The sequence below is a fragment of the Toxotes jaculatrix genome, chromosome 9, assembly GCF_017976425.1.
Source record: "Toxotes jaculatrix isolate fToxJac2 chromosome 9, fToxJac2.pri, whole genome shotgun sequence".
NCBI lineage: Eukaryota > Metazoa > Chordata > Actinopteri > Toxotidae > Toxotes > Toxotes jaculatrix.
The window spans coordinates 11,983,179-12,000,057 of NC_054402.1; the positions used below are offsets into that span (position 1 = coordinate 11,983,179).

Sequence of the window (16,879 nt, forward strand, 5' to 3'; positions counted from 1 at the left end):
TTATCTTAAAGAAGCTGATCATTAATTAAACCTTTTTAAACTAAACAGTACTAAAATAACAGAATATGCTTGCCTATTTGAACATGAATATATGCTTATAAAGCATTATTTGGTTTTAGTATTGATAACCATTTAGCTATGAGTTGTGACTGAATGATGCATAAACATCTGTTAATGAGAAGAACCCAGTGAAACCTTTAATATCGGCCACAGTATATCTTTTAAGATTAAGATTAAGATTTTTTTCAGTTTCAAGCAAGCTGCATTCATTAGAAATGTATATACAGCATATCATTCCCAAGAACTGTAATGACCAGTTATGCTGTCTGATATTTGGCACATCACCATACTTATTAGCCAGTGTGTTTTATAGCCCTCTCACTTCTTGTGTCCTGCCAAATGAATTTTAAAAAGATCTTTCCAACTGGGTAAACATTTGCTCTGGGGCTGGTATTAGGAGTGTTTGAAACATGAATGGACTTGGCAGAGTATTAATTTTGTAATTTCTTCTTCATCATGTACGACAAGGAGAACGGGCCATCCGTCCAAATATGGGGCTTATTATAGCTTTAAGTCGTACCTCTAGGGATGGAGTAAGAATCATTCTAAGTATCATATTCCCTGCTATCAGCTTGGACTCCACAGATGGCGACATGAGGGGGGCAGAGAGCCTTTATCTTCACTTAAAGTCCTTTTCATAAAAATTCCTTTGGCTATAACTGTAACAAAATGCAGAAAAGGTTGCTGTTCAGCTGACAAAGCTAATCTGTCACAAAGCTGATTCTGCCAAGTGTTTGAAGATTTTTAACATTTACAAGTTTTAGCTTCAGTAATCACCAACACGAAGAAGACCTAATATCCTACATCTTACCTGAAGCCAAATCTCTCTTACTGCAGTTGCAGCCTAACGAGACACACTTACACAAATATAAGGTGGATGAAGTGAAAGGGCAAATACAGTATAGTGGTCACAGTCCTATGTTTCCTTACATACACAGATAGATGAATCAAGTTAGATTTTTATAAGAATAAAATTCAGGATACAAACTGGTTACTATCATTTCTCTGCTGTGTACAAGTTTGCTGCATAGGCCAATCTTTCCCTGCCATCTGCTGGACAAATGTCATATTGCATTTCAGAATTCCTTTCTATATCACCTTCCATACTACTTAATAATTGTACATATCTACAATCTTTCTAGTATATTTTTCAGTGCTTGCAATCAGAGTCTATGTATCTTTTGTCTGGGAAAGCAGAATGTTCTCCAAAGATTACTTTTTTTCATTGTTGTCTAGATATTTCTAGAGCCATTCTCAATTTAGTCAAATGTTTTGTAGCCATGACTGCAGCCTCCATTTCCTTTTGCATTGTGAGACAACGTTACTGAGGCTGCATCAGAAGCACAATCAGAAGTTTTCAGTATGCATACTAGCAGCTTTCAGTGTTCTTGTTAATTTTTTCCCTTTTCCAGTGTGGACACACTACATACATCAGTGTGTGTTTCGATACTTTGAAACCTATTTAAATACTTTAATGTTCTCATTTTAATTTGAATATGACATTTTTGAATGTTTTGTGTATTTCTGTGATTACAGACTGAGCCAGCAGAAGTGGAGCAGGAGTCAGAGAGGGCAGATTCTCAGGACGTCACTCTGCCCATGTCCATAGTCTATAATGACAGCGACACTCTTGCTCATCCCAGTGTAAGTTCTCATCTGGCAAACCCTTTCACCATAAGGTTTTGATTTTTGAAGTTTTATAATGCAAACTTTTTTAAACCCCTAGAGCCAATGAGCACTCTCAAGCCCTCAGGCACAGCTGAAGTTGATCTGGATTCGTGTCATTTTATCTTTTGGTGCCGTCTTGTTTTTATGAGGATGGTGCTTGCCTTTATTGATTGGTGGAGAAACTTTGTAAACTTTTTCTTTAAAAAATATGGCTTCTGCTGACACCACCGCCACTATTTACACCACTCCTGCATATTCTGATACTGTTTATCGTATTGTATACGACGCGGCAGCGTAGCAGATTATAGCCCCCTAGCACCACCTCCTCCCGCGCCTGCAGACCAATGATGAAAAACGAGAAGGAAAACTTTAAACTCCAATAACGCTCCCTGGGGCTTCCCAGTCATCTGTCTCCACTGGGGAAACTAAGTTATACTCAGACGTATGCAGATAACCCCCTCGCATACACACACACTCTTACAGACACACACCACCCCCCAACTGAAATGCACACACATACACATCTTCAGACAGGCTGATGTATGGCAGCAATATGCCCCAGGCGGGCCCCGGCCCCAGCTCCAGCTCCAGCTCCACTTCCAATTAGAACAGATGAGTCCCATTAGCCCAGCCCAGATACTGTCATCCCACACACACAGCCTCATTAGCACCATGACACCAGTGCAGGGCCGACAGACAAGAACTCACTGGTGTTGAACCTAACACACAGATAACATGCAGTGCAGCTGTAAGTGGTGTAGGTTAGGAATGAAGGATCGACGTGGCCCGGGGTTGCTCTACAATCTGCATAATAATAGACACATATCATCACATAGATGTACATTATATACACATAGCCAGCATGTCAACATTATCCCTCACACGAGCACACACAGTGAATATAGAAATTATCTTCCAATATCCCCTCTATGTCTCGCTGCCTTGCGTCTCAGTCTCATAGTCATTATGTTACTTCCTAATAAACAGATGCCTTCATTCATCAGACACTTGCAGCAGCAGTTTTATAGCCCTCTTACAATCAATATCACTACTGCTGGTGATGTACTGCGATGAATACAAGTCACATGTGTAGGGCTTTTCTGTCACTAGGTGAACTCACTTCTAGGCCCACAGAACTAGATGAGTTATATATTTAAAATAAAAGGTTTTCATGTGCATTTTGAAGTGAGTATATAAGAGAAGACCAGGATGGCGTGTAAGATACCACAGACTTCGCTCTTCATTTCACTTCATTTCTGTCACATTCCGGATGTGGGAGGTTTTGGAAGGTAGGACTGAGCAGTCATATCACTGCAGTAACAATCACTGTCATCAGCAGTTGGTGATGGCTCAAGTGTGGAGTAGACTGTGGAATACAGCTTTCACTGCTCCTAGTTAATTCAAAAGAAACATTTAAACTAGAACTTTGTTGGAGTGGACTAAAAATTTCACCAGTTTTGGGCAAGTCACTTCTTTACAGAGTGCCACATCACAAAGTACATTTCAAGGGGTACAACATACAAAAGTCTCTGTCCTCAGATAGATAATTGTTATGGTCATTTTTCACTGTTTTCTGATGTTTTAAAGACCAAAGTTTTGAAAACGAAAGTTTTTTCTTATGTGTCTTTCAAGCCATACCATGTCATTCAGCTAAATTATTATGATATTTATATATGAGATATATATGAGATTTCTATATATCCATAGCTTTATACTCCAGAGCCTGTTTTTGAATAGCACTCTGTACTACAGTTAAACCGCAAGACCACTGTGCCTCCTGGCTTTGCATTGGAGCTTCCCTTTTCTTTGCTGCAGGCCCTGGCCTTATCTGTACCTTTGTCTGTCTGCTTTCTATATGCTGTCCTGCAGTTATTCATGGACAAGGAGAAGGCAGAGGAACTGTGGCTCAACAGATTGGTCTCGCTGCGGCAGGAGAGGCTCATGGGAAGTCCTGTGACCTGAAAGACACTAGAAACCCAGAAGATCCTTTGCGTTTCCTGGACAGTTTCAGTACAGATCTACACCTCATTCATTCAGTCTAGTTTGCTTTTATCATGTCTCAATCCCTGTCACATTCTGTCACTTCATAGTGTTTCTTACATCATCCTACCACTAATTTCTCTTACCGGTTGTAAAAACGGGTAACTAAGAGCAGAGCTTGAGCAAATGAACAGGTTTTGGTCCTGATGTGCTTATTATTTTATTGATGTTGATGTAATTCAGTTAATAAAACTGCTGTTCTTGTTTGGCTTCATTTATTTTTAATGGAGATCTTACAGTCAGATGAAATGTTTTACTTTGTAGATATAGCTTTTGATAGATTTTCTTTGTCTTTTGTAATCAGCTCAATAAATAAAGACTGCTGTGTTTTTTTGAGTGAAAACTGTCTTGTGCTTTTGTGGGTGCATTATGGAGATAAACTTGTTACACCTGTTATGTTCTTAAAGTAAGGCATCAGCAGTGTCTTCAGACAGATGCAGATAAATGAGTCACCCTGCCATACAGTAACTTACTAAAAGTAGTCTCACTCATCCAGTGGTAACCTTATCCCTTTGGCTTGCATCAGGATTGACGTACGACAGTAGCAAATGTCTTTCCACCTGCTCTAAACTTGTGTTCTCTTAAATACATTTACTATTCATTGCTTTATGTTTATGTTTATGTTTATTCAGTGTTGTGTCGCAGTTTGCGAAGGGTTTCACGGCAGTGTAGAGTCCACACTCAAGCCTATTTGTGGAACAGCCAGATGGTAAATCTATACTGAGTCTGGGACACGATGTGCCTCTCCCATACCCTCCAAATAGTCAGTGTTGTAATGAAATGATAAATCACAACGTACAAATTATTTGCTAAGGCAAGCTTCGCTGTGTGAGTGCTTGCTTGGAGTGAGTGAGATCTGTGTGTATGCCCTCCTCACATGTCAAGTGGCTGTCCGAAATGTCTTCACGCCCTAGAAATACTAAACCAAGAATCACCTCAGAAACAAAACAGTCTATTAAATTAATCTTAGAGAGTTCACTTGAGCTTCATGTGACTTCATTCACTCCTCATTTTAAAGGATAGGTTCATTGCTCTTAAAACAACAGTCAGGTACCCATTCACACAAAACTGTTTTTTTCTTGCTGTAATCATTTCTCCTGTTCATCTGTACTGGTTAAAAAGATCACCTCTTAATGCAGTTCCTTTCTTTGTATATTCCCAGACAGTGCTGAGCTGTGGTGGAGTATAGTAACACGAAGACTCTAACTTTTGAAAGTTATTGATCTGACAAAACTTCTGACAAAACAAGCTACATATAGGTTACAAAGCTCCTAGGAGGGTATTGTGGATAAGCACACAGCTAATTTTGCGGTGACTTGCATGATAAGCAAATTAGACTTATTTAAAGAATTTTGTTTCCGTTGCCATGGTAGCCACCCTCAACATACAGCGCGGGGATAAAACCTGTTCGAAGCTCCGAATAACCAGCCAATGAGAGGGCCGGATTGTTATCACGTGGTGTCGAAGTGGTTCTGAATGATGTTGAAGTCCACCTCCTCCATAGTAACGTTACCGAGGCTCATCGGAGGAGCCGGGACACCTGTGGCGAGCTCGGATTATTTCTTTAAAATCCTTATTTTATCCTTATATTGTTTACAGCTTCAAAACCCGTGGAAATGTTCAACAGTTTTTTCAGGGACTTTGACGAGGACCCGTTCTTTTCGTGAGTAGCTGAACTGTAGTGTCACATCTGTTAAATAACTGTATTAGAATGTTATGGCTTGTAATTTAGGTTGTTAGCGTTTGTTTTCGTAGTGCATCAGTTAAACTAAACTCGGAAGCCGTTTATCACGGGGATAAATAGCATTTTAAATTATATACCACAGTCAAAATAGACCCTGACAAACAAACAAACAAACAAACTCCACAGTATGGCCACTAACTAAATAAATAAATATCCACACATTTCCAAAGTTCCACTTTAAATTACCCTTTTTGTTAAAAGGAGACGTTGACAGTAGAGCTTGCTTAACTCTGATTGTGTATCACTCTCACTCTCTCAATTGTTTGGTGAACACTAAGTAAATGTGTAGCCTGTAAAATAATTAATAGTGGCTTGAGAGTGGTTATATCACATCTATAATCTGTTACTACCACATAGAATTTCATTTGAATTTCATAACTAAAAGTAATCTAAAAGGTAAATAAGAATGTTAGGTGTGAGTAGGTGTCAACTTTATTACTTTGGGTCTGTACACGTACTTTAAATTTTGATACAGGTTTGTATCATTTTAGGAAATAAACAAACAGTACAGTTTTTGAAACAAAAGTCCCAGTACAATTTAGTGAAAGGTATCTGTAATTTATCATTATTGAACAAATACCTACACTGACACTATGTGCTACAGTCACTTTGGCTTATTGCTTGAGTGAAGACTTGCTGAGTTAGTGTGGCCATGCTTGTTATGGCCATATGTTGTGGTCACTGAACAATTTATCTTTAATGAGCTTCAAGCTGCTGTAGGAGATGGGAGTCAATCTCAAATATAGGAACTGTGTGCTTAGGGAAGATACATATAATCTTCAGGGACTTTTGTAATGGTTTGCCGTTGTTGGCATCATCTTGCAGAGTTGCTTAGAATTCCTGTGTGAATGGCAGACTTCAATTTGTCTTTACTTCCTCTTTCTGTTCGACAGGGATCCAATGCGGGCTCACAGGGAACATATGCGGCACATGATGCGTAGCTTTTCTGAGCCATTTGGCGGGGCTTTGATGCCCAGTATAACGGATGGGAGAACCCGTGGTCATGACATGGCAGAACATCCTAGCTCATCCTTGGCACTGAGGGATGAACACAGGGTGAGAGCATGCATTTCGAGAAGCACTCATTTTACAGCTCCACCAAGTGTGTTAAAGTATCCATATGTTTGTATATACACGACTGACAAACCTACATACATATCATTTGGGTCTGTATGGGACGAAGGATCCCCCTGCTTCAGCAGTTTGCTCATACACCTTACGACCCTCTCTGTCCACTGCTCATAGGCTTTAAACCACAGATGTTTCGTGTATGGAAGTGCTAAGTTTACTAAGGTTATAGTGGAGGCTGGCCACTGGCAGCGTAACTGGAGCACCACTCACTGAGGTATGGGGTCATATGAGTCTCTGGTTTAGAGGAAGGGCAACCCCCTTGGCCTCTCTGGACAGTTATATCTAGCCCTGAGGAGCCCTATTTATAGTGCATTGTTCCACTGACACACTGCTTTCTTGCAAATACATGTACAGATGTCTTTAATACTCACACCAATAGGACCCCAGAGAATTGTGCTTTGCTCTGTTGAGATGGCCTGCAGCTGAAAATAACAGTTTATTTTGATATCATTTGAGTTGGCCTAGTTGTCATATTAACTCAAAATAGAGTTTGCCTTCACATATAACTGCTTCCACAGAAATCTTTGATGTCATACACTTATATTTGAGTAGGGCTGTAAAAGCTGTGCAATATGTGCTGAAGGTACGAGCCTTAGAAGGTACACATGGACCATTTGTTTGCTCTGGAGCATTTTTGATATTATGCAGGCTTGTACAGAAAAGACAGGCAGTTTTGGTCTGCTATACTGCACCTGTTAACCTTTCCCAGATCACACTCTCCACTGCTTATTTATCCCTGCTAAGTCAAACTTAGTCTCTGTCACCTGCTTTAATCCCACTACCTCATGAGAGCCTGTATATTTATCCTTGATAATGACTTTCATCAGAAGCCTAGCCTCAATAGCCAGCAGCCTACTTTCTCTTTATTAGCCTCGTGCCATTGACAAGCTAATGCCATCTGAGGAGGGGCTCTGAGTACTTAACTAATGACCTCAGTGACAGTGGGTGAAGTGGAACTACAGTGTTAAATCTACATCCAAATAAATTATTTTATCTGATATTAGGAGTACTGTTATGTTTTGGTATATGTTTCAAGATCTGTATAGTGTCCTGAAACCTAAACTGCTTTGTTAATAGTCACGGACAATAAACAGAAAACCCACCATGTGGTAAGATACATGGAATTAAGGCTGAATCTGAATTACCACAGTGAGCCACAGATATTTTCACAGTACTGACACACATTTATCTGAAGACAAGGATCAGTCTTGTGGTGCCCAGCAGTGGTCAGAGGGCTGTAGCTCTGGTGCTGTGTTGTTGGCTTTGTAAAGGCATGTGTGCGGATGTCATGGACACTCTGTTTTCTCATTGTTGCTCTTTTGGTCCATCTGTTTGGCAGAACGTGCCTTGGCAGTGCTGGTGCATTAGCAGCTAGATGACAGACAGCTCACTCTCATACTGCTCTCCAATATCACAGGCACAAATGTTCGCATAAAAATACGTACATAAACACACACATACAGTATTAAAACATGCTCACAAGCACAATTACACGCAGTCACAGCATGCAAAATAACACAGACACCCCAGCATGCGCGTACACACACACACACACACACACACAGAATTGCACATACACATTGGTCACATAATGCTGGCTTGTACTTCTTGCATTAGCTTGCTAAACATTAGATTCCCTGTGGGAAAATAAGCCCCTTCTTACATTCCAGGCCTGCTATGAGTGCTCAAATTTACCGGTCTCTTGCCAGTATCCACTACCTGGTCCGTATCATCTTTCAGTACACTCATTCATCTGGGCACTTGTTTATAAAAGTACTGCTGAATGACAATCAAGCATCATTATAAGTTAGATGTACTTTATTTGATTCTGTGGTTTGTACTGAGCGAGACTGGTGGCTCCAGGTAGAGATGATATCCTCTTTGTTGTAGATTTATGCCCTTTATGCCAGCGTTTCCTTGAATTAAGCAATTTATTTCACCTACTGAAGCTTTAAAAACCACGATCAGATTCAGCACCTCCTTATCAAATGTCTCTGACTCCCTGGTGATGCACTACTTCCCAGGATCTAAGCGTTTGCAGCACAACCTCACTTTTCCTTTTAAGTATGAATCATATCTACAGTACATGTTCCCTGTGGTGCAACCCATAGCTCCCCCAGGAGCAGGAGCAGCCTGCCTCAGAGGGCACAGTGGCAGGTTCAGTATCAAATTGAGAGAGAGAGGGAAAAAAAAGAAAGTCAATCTGCAGTAGTCCAGACAGCCTAAAATAATGTGTTAAAGACCACCGGGTCTACGTTCCTTATTTTGCACCTTCAGTATCTCCTCTGCTCAGCCCCAGTCTATATATAATGCGAGCAGATATGTAACTGGCATTTATTAGTTCATAGATGCCACTCTGGGATAAAATTGGCTGTGAGGCTTCATAGATGCTGGTCAGGAGTGTTTTACATCAGCTTGACCTTTGAAAAGAGCTGAGAGAGCAGCCTTGGACTCTTCGACCCCCCTGTTAGATCCCTGTCCTGGCCCGTCCAACCGGTCCACTGCAGCCTTCCTAGAATGAAGCTCAGTTTCAGTGTTAAACCCACGCTAATCTCTGGCAATGCGACCCAATTACACATGGAACACAAGTCATTCAACACCCCACTGATTATGCACAATACCCCTGCGAATCACACCCCCAGAAAATATACACACACACACACTCACATACATAGTGATGGCTGTTGAGATGCTTATCCAGGGCTGCAGGGTCATAAACACCTGCGGTTTTGGCCCAGAGAACACAGGGCCTGACTGAAGGCTGCAGACTGCTCCCTCCTCACTGGCCTGTCACTCCTTGGTGCCTCCATTCCCAGAGGGTTCATGGCCTTGGCCTTACGGTCTTATGGGGAGCTCTTCGTAGCTGTGTCAAGGGCTTAGTGACCGATGTAAGACCTAACAACTTACTGGCAACAACCTCAACAAACATGCAAAAAGTCTACATGATTCACATGTACATGTGTCTGTGTTTGTCAGTGTTTGTCTGTGTTTGTGTACCATGGCATAAAAATACAATACAACACAATAAGTTGCTAAAATTATATTGTTTGAATCCTCAGGATATGAGCCGGTCATTATTGCCCTTTAGCAGTACCGACAACACGGTCAGTAGAGTTCTCTGCTGTTCAACTGCATTATCATATGAGTTTCTCATTTAAATCCATACTGACCAAGTGCATGGTATAACTCTATAACTGACTCTGCCCTTTGATTATTGACAAGAGGCTGTCAGTAGAGTGGTCACAGTGTTTCCTTTACATTTACACCATCATGCCAATTCATGTACACAATATTGTGTCATTTCTCATCATCATGTTCCCAGTGAAGCAGCCATTTTAACTCAGCTGCAGTATAGTTAAACTGGAAACCTAACCAGCACATTGCTCGCTTCTTACCTATACCCCTATACTATATTTTAGTGTGGTACATGGGCCAAAGTTGCATTACAAGCAAATATCTGCTCGCCTTACTGCATAATGGGGCATTACGTTTTTAATTAGTTATATGGCTGCCATGAGAATTACAAGTAGTAATCATCTTTGTGGGAATCTCTGTGACCAGAATGTGAAATGACCAGTGGGATGTTTTCTTAGGTTTGCACAATCTAATATGTACTGTTGTAAACGGCAACTTCACCATTCGTGCTCTTTTGACAAGATTAAGACAATCTCTTTAGCTGTTTCTGAAAAATTTAGCCGTGGTCCTTGTTCTTAGTCCTGTGATGCAACCACGGTGACCTACAATGTCTGACTGCACCCTAAGAGAATATCAGATATATGTAATGTCAACAAATTTTGAATGCATGGTGATTGATGGCATCTTATTGCAACATGCATGACTGACTAGTGTGGTGTACATGGTTGTTCTTGGCTCAAAATGAGGCAAAGGTGGTACCTCAACAGTGACCAATGGTGGCTCCTTTATGAGATGCTTTGCATTTATATAATGCTGACAGTGGGAAAATGTGTTTTTTAATTTAGATACAGTCTGCAAAGCAGACAGCAAATAATACAATTGTCTTATCATCTTATCTGTTAAATGCCTTTCAATTAATTCAACCTTTATCAAAGATGCAGTCAGGTTAATGCACATAACACAGTACTTTTATTGACAGCATGGTCAGCACAGAAATGGAGCAAGTCTTCCACCTTTGAATTCTCTATAAAGGAAAACCCCTAGACAAAGACATAAACACTATGTGTATTTGCATGCTGTTGGTTTCTAGTTTTGTGTCACTAGCTCACATATGGTGAAGTGATAAAATGTGAATATCCTGGTTACAGTGTCCCAGGCGGCACACATGTAGGATACATTTAGCACACTGTGCTTTATGCATGTGTTTGTACACATGATGGAGTTGTTTATGAGCTGATAATTCCTAGTGACCGTGTGGTGTACGAGCCCAGCCATATAACTCTACTGGCCTTTGACTGTTCTTTTCCTTTCGTGTTTGTGCAGGACACGATGATGAACCCTTTCAACATGTTCGACAACATGATGGCGAACATGAGAAACAGGATGCAGGAAATGCACCGAAACTTTGTGAGTTTTGATGTTCTCTTCCTTTTGTTCTGCTACTTTCTCAGATTGTTGTGGTACGTAAGCTCTAGTTTCTTACCTGTGTGTGTGTGTGTGTGTGTGTGTGTGTGTGTGTGTGTGTTTCAGGAGAACATGTCCACAGATTCAAACACCCACTCATTCAGCTCCTCATCAGTCATGACTTATTCAAAGGTTGGAAATGATCCTCCCAAGGTCTTCCAAGCGACCTCATCGACACGCCGTGCCCCTGGAGGGGTAAGTACCCCATCAGATGTGTTACTTTATTATATCACAGCATATTAGAGCACAGTTCAATACACTGAGCTTGGAGAAGTAAATGTGTCAGAAGAGCTTCCTCATGGACCAGATGATGTGCTTGATGGGTTTAATAATGTTTTATAACCAGATCAAGGAGACCCGGCAAGCACTTAAAGACTCTGAGAGTGGCCTGGAGAAGATGTCAATCGGTCACCACATCAAGGACAGGGGACATGTTGTCGAGAAGAAATACAACAAGAAAACTGGAGAGAAGGAGTTCAACCAGGACTTTCAGAATATGGATGAATGTACGTTGAAATGATCGAGTGCATGGAGTCGCTGCAGTAGCTACTCACAGTTGCTCCATAAATGTAGACGGTCCAGCCATATTTGTTGTACTACACAAAAAATGTGAAGGAGCTGTTTCAGAGATCATTCTGGAAGAAATCTGACCAATTTCTTATTTATGTAATATTAAAAAAATCATGGAACCAGTGTTAGATGGGAAATACTGGTATATTACCCAGCTATAGATTTAGGACCATCTTTGGCCGTTCAGCATTTTTTAACTTCTGACTCACTAAGTGGAGTGTGTCAGTTCTTATCTGTTGAGTGGAACCATTAAGTAGACCAGCCAACTGAACACAGCATTATTCCACTGTAAGGCCTACTGTCTAGGTCTCTCTATGCCACCAGTCCACAGCCAGAATGTTGCCTAATATAACTGTGATCCTCCACCCTCAGCTGAAGCACAGTCTTTTGATGACGAGTGGCAGCAGGAGGTGTCCAAGTTCCAACGATCTGGTCCCATGTCTCGCCTGGAGGAAGCCCGACACCGCGCTGTTCACCAAGCAGCCCTCACTGGTCCGGAGAAGACCCACAGGTCAGTGTGATGTGCTCCGCCCCCACATGCAGTGTTGAAGACAGGCCAGAATCTGCAGATCGGGATCAAATGACAAACAAGTGGAAGACACTGATAGCAAACACATACAGTATGTTTGGTTGTGTATGTTGTTCTTATGATACTGAAATGAATTTAGTTTTTGAACTGTGATTATTAACTTTGTTTTGCATCTTCCACAGAGACAAATCAAAGGGCAAAGCTGAGGGTAAAAGCAACATGAAGGGCTCGGGCTCGACAAAGTAGTAAAACCATCTGGTTGTGTGCTTATTAAAGTCTTTGAAGGATCATACAGTACACTCTGGTGCTCTGTACGCACACATGGACAGACCCTGGTTTGATCATTAAGACAGACAGAACCAGAAGGCACTGACCCATATTTTGAAATATTTAAGTGACTATACATTTTACATTACTGCAGCCCATTTTCCAAAGCATACTGCATTACATGAAAAACAACCTGCTGAGAATTGAGACCTGCTATAGATGGCTTCCCTATCACACTGTTAATACTATGGACGTGGCACTTGGCACAGTTCACACTTGGGATTAAAAACATAAAGATGGCAAGACATGTAAGGTTTGGCGAGGGACAAAAAAAAAAGAAAGAAACTAAAGTCCTAAGATATTCTTTGAAGATTGGTCAAGAGCAATGTGAAATATACGTGATTTGTAGTGTGTTGGCCAGAGAACACGCAAAACCAGTGGTTTAATACAATATGAATACTCTCATACACTCGTAGAACATTACAATAAAGGTACAAAGAGTCCTTAATCCTTCACATCAACCAGGAAACTAAAAGTGCCATTAGCATTTCTATGTTTGTAGTGATGCAGACACATTAAAATAAACTCATACAATGTAAGACATACATTGCTATGTCAGACCATAGACGCTGTGTATATCATTACATGTTAACAGTCAAAGAGCAACTAGTCTTGAATAGAATTCAATAGAATTCACTCTAGGTAAGGTATACTGATGAGTTCATCTGTTTCTCATGTCATTTTAATACTGCAACAACACACAAAATTGGTGATTTATTGACTGTTTGAAATCCATCAATGCACTTAGACAATGTCAAAATTGTCTTTTTGTAATTATATTGTCTAGTACCCGATGCTCTAGATATATGTATTTTATCTGCTGTAATCTTTGTAAAAAGAAAAATAATACTCACTTTTTTATATTGTTACTTTGGTTTCTCCTGTGTTTCGTCTGATGAACTGTGGAGCATGGGACAAACTCTTGACGTCTGGATTATTCTCAATAATTCAAGCTTTGTTCTTGTATATATTTCAATGTTTTAAAAACCTTGAAATATATACAAGTCCTGTGTCAACACAGACTGTCGTCTGAAAATAAAAATGTGGACACATAAAGATTAATCTGGTGTTTTGTTTTTAATCAGTCCCAAACCACGTTCTCAACTCAAAAATGCTGAATAACTGTTACAACCTTTACTGTTTGTTAGTGTAGGCCTAGAGAGGGTTTATGCGAGTGTGAGCCTGCATTGTGATGAACTTCTTAGTGTGCCTGTTTGGTAGTGACCCAGGGTAGTATTTTTGGATCTAAGCACTTGTCAGTAGCTGAGATTGGTCTGAGATGTTACACAGCTGCAAGCCCAACAGGCTCCCCTCTCACGTGCTTGTGTATCAGACTTCATGAATCCCTGCGCTTCAACGATAAGCGCAATGATAGGAAGGAATCGAGAAGGCTCCGACCACTATATAGCTCAACAAGGCTCTGTGTGTAAGCAGCGTCCTCATACACTCCAGGAATATAAAGCACAAGGGCCAAAGTGTGATTAGGGTTATGTTTCCTGTCTCCTTAGTATGTTTATGTAACATGGAAGATGAGCCATTTAAAACTTCTCAGGGTGTTAAAAATTAACTCAGTGGTCAAACTTAGACCTCTCTCATGTGTCATGTGGCAGGGGCGAGAATGAAACTGGTATTCTGGAAAAAAAAAATGAATCATTTAAGCTTGTAACTTGTAAGTGTAGCTGTGTGAGGTGACTGCACTCCCTCTTAACAACAACAACCCCCCCTCCAAAAAAAAAAGAGTCTACTTTGTCTACTCTTTACATTCCCATATGTGTTACCAGGCTACTATTCTGTTGCTTCACTATACCAACACTGCCACTTCAATAGGGGTTAAATAATATCCTTCTGTTAGGGGATCCTCCAAGGACAAAGAACTCGGCTATTATTCAATGAATGTGACTGCCTTTAAAGAAAAGACACTTTATTTTACTGCCTCTGTAAATTTTGAGTCTGACATTTTCTTCACTTTAACTACTCCCTGTGTTAAATCTTATAAAACTTTAATGCAGACAAAAAAAGATAAAGTGGTCAAATTAAAACTGTTAATTCATCTGCACAGTTGAACAAATAATTTTCTTTAACAATTTTCTCAAATATTTTACATTTATTTTTGCTCTTATGAATCACGGTTCAACATTACATCCTTCTTAAAGATGTTAAAGTCTTCCTCTGTATACCTGGAATAATGAGAGAACATCAGTATAGGTAGAAAGGTTTTTAATGTTTAATACAAATAAGCTACAAAAGGCCTGTGAATGTTGAGGTGGCAAGTACAACTCTGCCACCACCTGCTGGTCATCTCAGAACATGATTTCTTGATGAGAATATTTACACAGCGCTTACAAGAAACATAAATTATTTCCAAAAAAAAAAAAAAAAAAAAATCAAAACTAAATACACAAGATCTTGGGAAATTAAACAGCATCTTGAACCATATAGCGGAAAACTGAGACCTGCATATGGAACAGCCCCAAATATGATACCCATCATCTGACCCCAGAAAAAGTCACCAGATGCAAAAAGAGTTGGAACAGTTGCTGCAAGTCTACATGATTCCCTGAGGCTGTCCCTTTCCTGCAATCTTCTTGGAACACTCCAGCAAAGCGTTGTGGATATCTTTGGCGCAGGAGATCTGAGACTTGATCATGCCGAGGTACTGGGCATAAGACATGGACTCTGTCTGTACTGTGTCTGGCTTGGTAGCTGTTGGGACCAGGTTGGGTGAATGTTTGGCGCTGTCAATGCTCTGGGAAAGGCACTCATACGCCAGCCGCTGCACACAGGACAAAAAAAAAAAACAAGTGTCAGTGGTTCATTTTAACTGCACGCACAGTATGTGGTATGTGTGTTAGACACACATTGGCAATGTGTTAATGCTCCATTCATCTTTTTGAGGTTTTTGAATATGTAACAAGCACAAACATAAGGTTAACACTAGTTAAAATACTTCTTTTAAGTTAGGGTTGGCAGGGAGAAAGAGGCTCCTACCTATTAAATGTAGCAATAAAGTCAGAGATGAAAATCAAGAGGTGAATAACATAAAGAAAACCCTTCATGTCAGCTGTGGATGTCAATGAATGCCTCTATCCAATGAAAGGACAACAAATGTCCCTCTTCCACAACAATACAGTAGTAAAAAATTTTAATGTTTTGACTTATGCCAATATAGAGTGTATTATAGTATTGTATAGTACTGTATAGTATTATAATATTGTAAGCAGCACATAGCATAGACTAGTGGTTTTACCTTTTGTCTTTATTCTATGTATTTGTATATTTTATTTAGTCTAGTTAGTTATTGTATATTATTTAGCCTTTACTTGTTTTTGTTCTCTCACTCATCTCATTGTTTTTGTCATTAATGTGAAGTGGCTGCAATTTCCCTTAGGGCTTTATAAGTAATCTATCTATATATATATAAAGCCTTACCAAACACAACTCCAGTTGATCGCAAAGGGCATAAAACTCCTCTAGGCTTTTGTCAAAGCGCTGAACAGAGGCGTCGCTGCTTTTGCTAAAACGTAAGAAACAAAAGACACATTGAAAAAAAATCACAAACATCCTTTCTTCAGGAGAATTGCTATAAAGTTGCCAAAATCCGGCTACTCACACGCCGTTGTCAATTGCCGTGTTGTGGTTCAAATTCAGGGATGCAATCTTCATTAAATTCTGTAAATGAAAAATAAAACAATGTGTTCAAAGTACACTACTGCGGATCTTTAATTTATCCGTGAGACAACAATATTTGGACGGTGAAATCGCTGACAAGCCAACTTCAGCTACTGTGACCAGATGTTTCCTGAATTCTCGATTTCAATGTTTAGCTCGATGCAGCACAAATACCTGTAGACTCTCCTTCAGCTGTGGAATTAGCATCTTAAATCTATGAACTGGATCAAAGTCCTGCTGTTGACTCAGTTGCTGCTGTTGTTGTTGTAATGAAGTGGGCTGTTGTACTCCGGGCTGAGACCCACCAGGTTGTTGCTGCTGAGAAGCCATCTTGACCTGCAGCGACGCAGACGCCGGATGAAGAGGAAAATATCCGGTTTGATGTCTTTCAAAATAAAACCTTTTTTTCTGAAGCCATACTCCACCTTGCCATCGTTCTTTTTTAAACCCACACTCTATACACGGTTTCTATTTTTATTCTATTGTAATTAATGTCTGTCTTATTTATACATTTTCTGCGTGTAGCACATGTGTTATTATCA

General features: G+C 40.2%; 3 protein-coding genes across 5 annotated transcripts in view; 2 read left to right on the plus strand and 1 right to left on the minus strand.

Moving 5' to 3' along the window:
- Positions 1-4,111, plus strand: part of rsrc1 (arginine/serine-rich coiled-coil 1) — a 109,454-nt gene extending 105,343 nt beyond the window's left edge. For both annotated transcript variants that reach the window (XM_041045538.1, XM_041045539.1), the window contains exons 9-10: positions 1,597-1,704; positions 3,598-4,111. In XM_041045538.1, the coding sequence (XP_040901472.1) occupies positions 1,597-1,704; positions 3,598-3,690 (201 nt within the window). In that variant the 3' untranslated portion in view covers positions 3,691-4,111. The remainder of the gene's footprint in view (positions 1-1,596; positions 1,705-3,597) is intronic.
- A 1,173-nt stretch (positions 4,112-5,284) lies between these two features.
- Positions 5,285-13,050, plus strand: mlf1 (myeloid leukemia factor 1). Of its 2 annotated transcripts, XM_041047365.1 has the most exons (8): positions 5,285-5,431; positions 6,406-6,568; positions 9,703-9,747; positions 11,102-11,185; positions 11,309-11,437; positions 11,589-11,748; positions 12,185-12,323; positions 12,524-13,050. In XM_041047365.1, exons 1-8 carry the CDS (start codon positions 5,385-5,387, stop codon positions 12,585-12,587), a joined length of 831 nt encoding a protein of 276 aa, XP_040903299.1. In that variant the 5' UTR covers positions 5,285-5,384; the 3' UTR covers positions 12,588-13,050. The 2 variants fall into 2 exon arrangements, with proteins under 2 accessions (XP_040903299.1, XP_040903300.1); XM_041047366.1 differs by lacking the exons at positions 5,285-5,431; positions 9,703-9,747.
- A 1,820-nt stretch (positions 13,051-14,870) lies between these two features.
- On the minus strand, positions 14,871-16,687 carry med29 (mediator complex subunit 29). Its single transcript, XM_041046023.1, has 4 exons — positions 16,512-16,687; positions 16,279-16,337; positions 16,098-16,182; positions 14,871-15,441 (listed from the first exon to the last, which is right to left on the minus strand). The coding sequence occupies exons 1-4, from the start codon at positions 16,665-16,667 to the stop codon at positions 15,214-15,216; spliced, it is 528 nt and encodes a 175-aa protein (XP_040901957.1). The 5' UTR covers positions 16,668-16,687; the 3' UTR covers positions 14,871-15,213.
- Between the last annotated feature and the right edge of the window lie 192 nt (positions 16,688-16,879).